General features: G+C 40.3%; 1 protein-coding gene across 1 annotated transcript; it reads right to left on the bottom strand.

Annotated features, from left to right (window-relative positions):
• Positions 1 to 3,303: 3,303 nt before the first annotated feature.
• Positions 3,304 to 8,208, bottom strand: psmd9 (proteasome 26S subunit, non-ATPase 9). The gene is made up of 6 exons (XM_024003201.2): positions 7,967 to 8,208; positions 7,611 to 7,710; positions 7,244 to 7,437; positions 6,995 to 7,096; positions 6,739 to 6,827; positions 3,304 to 3,505 (listed from the first exon to the last, which is right to left on the bottom strand). The coding sequence occupies exons 1-6, from the start codon at positions 8,090 to 8,092 to the stop codon at positions 3,478 to 3,480; spliced, it is 639 nt and encodes a 212-aa protein (XP_023858969.1). The 5' UTR covers positions 8,093 to 8,208; the 3' UTR covers positions 3,304 to 3,477.
• Between the last annotated feature and the right edge of the window lie 220 nt (positions 8,209 to 8,428).

The following is an 8,428-nucleotide window of genomic DNA, read 5'->3' as shown; positions in this document are numbered from 1 at the left end:
TCTTAAATGCAAGAAGTTCGGAACCAACAAGACTCTTCCTAGAGCTGGCCGCCCTGCCAAACTGAGCAATCGGAGAAGGGCCTTGGTCAGGGAGGTGACCAAGAACCCAATGATCACTATGGCAGAGCTCTAGAGTTCCTCTGTGGAGATGGGAGAACCTTCCAGAAGGACAACCATCTTTTGCAACACTCCTCTAATCAGGCCTTTATGGTAGAGTGGCCAGATGGAAGCCACTCCTCAGTAAAAGGCACATGACAGCCCATTTGGAGGCGCCTAAAGGACTCTCAGACCATGAAAAACAAGATTATCTGGTCTGATGAAACAAAGATTGAACTCTTTGGCCTGTATGCGTCACGTCTGGAGGAAACCTGGCACCATCCCTACTGTGAAGGATGGGGGTGGCAGTATCATGCTGTGGGGATGTTTTTCAGAGGCAGGGACTGGGTGACTAGTCAGGATCGAGGGAAAGATGAATGGAGCAAAGTACAGAGAGATCCTTGATGAAAACCTGTTCCAGAGTGCTCAGGACCTCAGACTGGGATGAAGGTTCACCTTCCAACAGGACAATGACCCTAAGCACACAGCCAAGGCAATGCAGGAGTGACCTTAAGTGGCCCAGCCAGAACCCAAACCCGATTGAACATCTCTGGAGAGACCAGCGACGCTCCCCATGAAACTTGACAGAGGTTAATTTCTTATATTTTTTATATATTTTTTGGTCCCCTTTTCATCTAAGACTACACTGTACAGGACTGAACAATAAACCTCATCTTTATTCAGGTTACCAACAACCATAAACATGCTATTTATATCCTTTCATATTCTCTTGTTGTTCTAGATGGACACTGTATGTTGAATATCATTGTAAACAGATATAACCAGTAAGGCTGGGAATTGCCAGAAACCTCACGATACAATATTATCACCATACTTAGATGCCGATATGAGATGTATTGCGATTCTCATGATTCTTTATGCATTGCGATTCGATGATTATTAGGTTATTCTGCTTTTGCAGAAGCAGCAGATACTCTTCCTGGGGTCCACACAAAAAAACAGAACATGACAAATAACAAAACACTGATACAATGAGACAGTCACACAAATTTAAAATAACACGATATATAAACAATACAACAAAAATTGTGTGTGTGTGTTTTTGTTCCCTCACAGTTCCAAACATTGCTCACCATATGTTTATTTTTTGTAATTTTTTTATTATTATTAACCCATCCATATTTGTCCCTCTTCAGAGGACACATATCTTTGTTTTTTTACAGCTTTTCTGCTACATATACAGTTGAAGTCAGAAGTTTACATACACATACAAATACATTTAAACTCAGTTTTTAACAATTCCTGACATTTAATCCTCGTAATAATTCCCTGTCTTAGGTCAGTTAGGATCACCACTTTATTTTAAGAATGTGAAATGTCAGAATAATAGTAGAGAGAATGATTTCTTTCAGCTTTTCTTTCTTTCATCACATTCCCAGTGGGTCAGAAGTTTACATACACTCAATTAGTATTTGGTAGCATTGCCTTAAATTGTTTAACTTGGGTCAAACATTTCAGGTAGCTTTCCACAAGCTTCCCACAATAAGTTGGGTGAATTTGGCCATTTCCTCCTGACAGAGCTGGTGTAACTGAGTCAGGTTTGTAGGCCTCCTTGCTCACACGCTTTTTCAGTTCTGCCCATGATGACCACTCCAATACCTTGACTTTGTTGTCCTTAAGCCATTTTGCCACATCTTTGGAAGTATGCTGGGGTCATTGTCCATTTGGAAGACCCATTTGCGACCAAGCTTTAACTTCCTGACTGATGTCTTGAGATGTTGCTTCAATATATCCAAATAATTTTCATACCTCATGATGCCATCTATTTTGTGAAGTGCACCAGTCTCTCCTGCAGCAAAGAACTCCCACAACATGATGCTGCCACCCCCGTGCTTCACGGTTGGGATGGCGCTTCTTCGGCATGCAAGCCTCCCCCTTTTTCCTTCAAACATAACGATGGTCATTATGGCCAAACAGTTCTATTTTTGTTCATCAGACCAGAGGACATTTCTCCAAAAAGTACAATCTTTGTCCCCATGTGCAGTTGCAAACCGTAGTCTGTTTTTTTTTATTGCGGTTTTGGAGCAGTGGCTTCTTCCTTGCTGAGTGGCCTTTCATGTTATGTCGATATAGGACTCGTTTTACTGTGGATATAGATACTTTTGTACCTGTTTCCTCCAGCATTTTCACAAGGTCTTTTGCTGTTGTTCTGGGATTGATTTGCACTTTTCGCACCAAAGTACGTTCATCTCTAGGAGACAGAACGCGTCTCCTTCCTGAGCAGTATGATGGCTGCGTGGTCCCATGGTGTTTGTACTTACGTACTATTGTTTGTACAGATGAACGTGGTACCTTCAGGCATTTAGAAATTGCTCTCAAGGATGAACCAGACTTGTGGAGGTCTACAATTTTTTTTGGGGGCTGATTTCTTTTGATTTTCCCATGATGTCAAGCAAAGAGGCACTGAGTTTGAAGGTAGGCCTTGAAATACATCCACAGGTGCACCTCCAATTGACTCAAATGATGTCAATTAGCCTATCAGAAGCTTCTAAAGCCATGACATCATTTTCTGGAATTTTCCAAGCTGTTTAAAGTCAACTTAGTGTATGTAAACTTCTGACCCACTGGAATTGTGATACAGTGAATTATAAGTGAAATAATCTGTCTGTAAACAATTGTTGGAAAAATTACTTGTGTCATGCACAAAGTAGATGTCCTAACCGACTTGCCAAAACTATTGTTTGTTAACAAGAAATTTGTGGAGTGGTTGAAAAACGAGTTTTAATGATGTAAACCTCCGACTTCAACTGTATATATATATATATAAATATATCTTTTTTTAAATGTTTGCATTTATTTAACAAGGCACGTCAATTAACGGCCTACCAGGGAACAGTGGGTTAACTGCCTTGTTTAGGGGCAGAACGACAGATTTTTACCTTGTCAGCTCGGGGATTCAATCCAGCAACTTTTCGGTTACTGGCCCAACGCTCTAACCACTAGGCTACCTGCCGCCTATTGTTGAGTAACTTTGCCTGAAACCAGAAAAACTACAATGGCTCCCCAAGCTAAATTGCTTAGGCTTTGTGGAAATTGTAAATGTCTCTAATATCAAAAATGTGTCAAATGTTTTTTTGTTTTTTTGAGCTGTTACATCAGGTGAGGAGTTGGGCAAATGGAAATGTCAGATGAATATTTAAAAATATATATTTTCACACTGAAAGCAATATGTAAACTCAAAGAAAATAATGTTAATACTTTTTATTAGAACATTAAATTGACATTGAATCAGTTGAAAATGTCAGTCTTCTAATTTATGGGCTCAAACAATTCCTTTACTCATAGCCATCCAGTGACATAACAGAGTAAGGTTGGTGGTAAAGTTGAACCCTTACGATCTTGCTGGTCACATGGTCCTTATCATCTGTGGATGGGCACAATGTTACATCTGTTGGGAAAACAATTAATAAGAAGTCAATAGTTTATCTTCTACAGTTGTCATGGTGCTGGCTTGCCAAATTAGTATAGATTTAGTCTGGATAAAGTAAAATCCTGCCCAAGAATTAAATGGCAAACCAGTTTTTCAAGATAGCCATCTCATTTGAGGAGTCACCTGAAGCGTGAGAGGAATTGGAGATCGAGGAATACAGCAGTGCTGAGGCAGAGGGCTCGTAATGAGGACGACTAGCTACTATTCTGAACTGTGTGGTGAGCTTTCTGGCAACCAGATCTGCTAGAGCAAGTGGGTGCTACACAGAATGGAAGAGGAGAAGTCTAGTAGCTACGTCCAATGGCTATAAAAAAGTCAGACTGGTTCTCAGACTTGCCCTCTACAAGATCATCAGCAGACACAATCTCCATCCTCTACCATCCTCTGACCAGCTCCCTCCGCTCAAGCCATAAACTGACCCTCTCCATCTCTCCAGGATGCAGCTTTCAAAGACTTGGCCTCTATTAGTTGACCTGTCATATAATATTGCTTGTTGTTTTTTGCTCTTGAAGCGGTTTGAGATTCTATGAAAAGCACTATAGAAATGAAATACATGATTAATTATAATTTAGCTAACAATGCCAGCTAGTGGTTTTGATTGGAATACATTGGCCTACATTGGGCGGTTTCTATGGACTCCTTGATTGAAGAGGGGGACTACAATTCAGTGGCGAATTGGCAGTGAGGAATTCATTTCTTAAGAGTATTATCCCAAATTTATGAATGGACTGTATCCTGAGTGAGAGCATGGGGAGATAAAATACAAGGGCCTCCCGAGTGGCGCAGTGGTCGAAGGCACTGTATCGCAGTGCTACTGTGCCACTAGAGAGGTTAGGGTTAGGGAAGGTATGGCCGGCAGGGATATCCTTGTCTCATCGCACACTAGCGACTCCTGTGGCGGGCTGGGCGCAGTGCACGCTGACAGTCGCCAGGTGTACGGTGTTTCCTCCGACACATTGGTGCGGCTGGCTTCCGGGTTGGATGGGCATTGTGTCAAGAAGCAGTGCGGCTTGGTTGGGTTGTGTTTCGGAGGACGCATGGCTCTTGATCTTCTCCTCTCCCGAGTCCGTACGGGAGTTGCAGCGTTGAGACGGTAACTACTACCAATTGGATACCACGAAATTGGTGATACATTTTAATGAAAAAAATACAAACGACATCTCATTCCACAGGTACGGAAGTCGAAACGCCTCGAGCTACCTGCCTACCCCCAGACGACCTGATCTGGCTGCTCAGCTCCTTCTTTTGGCCACCTGCACTCTGTTCAAGCCTTGTGCTATTGACTGTCGCTCCATGTGTCGGAGGCTTAAAGTACTCAGAATTTAGTCCAGACCTATACTCATACCATTCATATTTTTTTACTTGTGTACTGCAATTCAGCTTTTAGCTGCCAAGTATGGCCTACATGTAAAATGGTTTATAAACTACTACTACTAAAATAAATATCTCAGGTGATGAATTAGAGTGCCTTCAGAAAGTATTCATACCCCTTGACTTAGTCCACATTTTCTTGTGTTACAGCCTGAATTCTAAATAGATTAAATATTTTTTTTCCTCTCTCACCCATCTATACACAATACCCCATAATGACAAAATAAAAATTTGTTTTAAGACATTTTTGCATATTTATTGAAAACGCAGTATTCACACCACATGCCTGAAAATACGAAGAGTTGTACTAAGCGATGTGTCGTGTTTGCCCCAAACATAACGCTTTGTATTCAGGACATAAAGATAAATTCTTTGCCACATTTTTGCAGTTTTTATTTAGTGCCTTATTGCAAACAGAATGAATGTTTTGTCATATTTTTTAAATTCTGTATATTCTTCCTTCTTTTAACTCTTGTCATTTAGGTTAGTATTGTGCAGTAACTACAATGTTGTTAATCCATCCTCAGTTATCCTATTACAGACATTAAACTCTGTAACTGTTTTATAGTCACCAATGTCCTAATGGTGAAATCCATTAGGAGTGGTTTCCTTCCTCTCCCCGACAACTGAGTTAGAAAGGATTCCTGTATCATTGTAGGAACTGGGTGTATTGATACATCATCCAAAGTGTAATTAATAACTTCACCATGCTCAAAGGGATTTCAATGTCTGTTTTTTTTCTTCCCATCTACCAATAAGCAGTGGTATCTGTACTCCACTATTTATATTTTTGACTACTTTAAATTTACTACATTCCTTAAAAGAAAATATTGTACTTTTTACTCCATACATTTTCCTTGATACCCAAAAGTACTCGATACATCTTGAATGCTTAGCAGGACATGAAAATAGTCCAATTCACTCACTTATCAACCGAACATCCCTGGTCATCCCTACTGCCTCTGATCTGGCGGACTCATTAAAAAACACATGCTTCATTTATAAATGATGTCTGAATGTTGGAGTGTGCCCCTTGCTTTCTGTAAATAAATTAAAAACAAGAAAATGGTGCCATCTGGTTTGCTTAATATAAGGAATTTTACTTTTGATACTTAAGTATATTTTAAACCAAATACTTTAAAACTTTAACCCAAGTAGAATTTTACTGGGTGACTTTCACTTCTACTTGAGTCATTTTCTATAAAAAGGTAGCTTTACTTTTACTCAAGTATGACAGTTGGGTACTTTTTCCACCACTGCCAATAGGTGCCTTTCTTTGTAAGGCACTGGGAAATCTCCATGGTCTTTGTTGCTGAATCTGTGTTTGAAATTCACTGCTCCACTGAGGGACCTTGCAGATAATTGTATGTGTGGGGTACAGAGGTGAGTTAGTCATTCAGAAATCATGTTAAACACTACTACTGCACACAGAGGGAGTCCATGCAACTTATTATATGTGACATGTTAAGCCAATTTTTACTCCTGAACTTATTTAGGCTTGCCTTAACAAAGGGTCTGAATACTTATTAATGCAAGACATTTTTGCTTTGAATTTTTTATGAATTTCTATAAAAAACATATATATAAAAACATAATTCCACTTTGGTATTGTGTGTAAGCCAGTGGCACACAATCTCAATAATAAATGTTTCATTCAGGCTGTAACACAGCAACATGTGGAAAAAGTCAAGTGGTGTGAATACTTTCTGAAGACACTGTATATGATATGCATTTTGGCATGTATTTTAAATGTGAACCACAGTAAAGTTAGATCAAATAGTAATCAGTCTAATCTCTACCTCAATAGGTAGGACACTCACCCCAGTAAACCTCTGCCCGACCACCGCTGTGGGGTAAGTCCCATTTGGGTCTTCTGGCCATTTCGAATCACTGTAACGTTTAATGGCTTCTAAGGAACAGAAAAGACAACATGTCACGCATGGTAAGTTATCACTGTAGTGACTGCATTTCATATTGCTGTCATAATGGCACGTTACCCCGCCAATGATTAGGTTATTTGGCACAATAAAATACAAGTGGTTATAACAAGATTATTATAGTCACAGACTAACATACCCCTTCACTATGCTGAACCACTGAGGCAATATTCTGCAGGTTCTGGAAGTTCCCTGTGTTGATGGATCCAAATGCTATGATTTCATCACTAATTCGCAAGCCCTATGGGAAAAAACATAAATGTATCACAACTGAAAAAAAAACACTCTTAAATAACCCCAAACAAACACACAAAGTAAATAACAATGTCTGTGTTGTAAACAAATTCTATATAACTTTTAGGTCAATCTAGAAACTGTAAACACTCACAGCCTGACAGGCAGGGGAGCCTTGTGAGACAGCATCCACACGGGCAAAGGGAGAGGGCAGGGTGACTTCCTGCTCCATGGACTCAGTCTGGGATTCTGCCTGGTCCTGCTCCCGCTTCGCCTTCTCTAGAGCATGCAACCTGTGCAGGGCCTCCTCGATTTCCACCATGATGGCTTTGTGATCATTCTGTAGACCTGCCACATCGACATGGTGGCCATAGTTAGCAGGGGAAAAATACAGTAGGCAGTAGCACCCACGAACAATGGAACCCCTTACACACTACACTGTAAATAGTTTGTCTGACTGTTGTCAAGTAATGTCAGTTAAAACATGTTATATTGCACAGCAGTGCTACAAGCTCTCTTACAAGAAATACTGTGCCTTGTTGTTCTGATCTGGTACACATTAACATCTGCGCGGGGGAATCCCTCTGCATCAACCAAAGGACCTTCCATTCCAACCTCTTGCTAAAAGAGGACACACAAATTATTGACGGGGAATCATATTTCTTGCGTCATATAATAGCCTCACAACACGCACACACACGTTGTTTCTAACGTTAGATAATACAGACTGAATAAAGCGAGCAGTGATTGACGTAAATTAGCTACAACATATTGGAAAAATAACCATATTTGAGCTCGCAAGTTAGCGTTAGCTCGCTAACGTCAGTTGGTCCAAAATGTAAACAAACAACGTATCCATGTAACGTTACAAACGTACATCTTCCAAAACGTCGTAGTAAGCTTTAATTTGTTCTTCAATAGTGTCTTTCTTTTTTATAAGACTTTGGACATCTTCCATTGTTATTGTCGAATTTCCATCGTTGTTTTCCTCCGTCATCTTCATGATTCTCTCTCGTCCGGAAACTCAATAACGACAACTACCAGTCCGTGAATAACAAAAAAGTCCGACAAGTAAAAATTCTTAGGGCCGGTCGCTATTTCCGGTTTATTCTTCTTCTTCGGTGAGGTTTATCAGTGGTTGGCATTCAACGTTATGGTGCATTACCGCAACCTACTGTACTGGAGTGTGAGCCAGAGACAGGGAGAAACTAAATCCTACCTGCCAGCCCCATTGCTCTAAAAAAAGATAACAAAATATTTAAGACTATATCTAATGACCGACGCGTTTCGGCTGCATGGCCTTCGTCAGGGAGTACAGAAAAAGGAGAATACAATGTCC

Source organism: Salvelinus sp. IW2-2015, linkage group LG15, assembly GCF_002910315.2.
Source record: "Salvelinus sp. IW2-2015 linkage group LG15, ASM291031v2, whole genome shotgun sequence".
Lineage (NCBI taxonomy): Eukaryota > Metazoa > Chordata > Actinopteri > Salmoniformes > Salmonidae > Salvelinus > Salvelinus sp. IW2-2015.
This window is presented reverse-complemented; position numbering and strand designations above follow the sequence as displayed.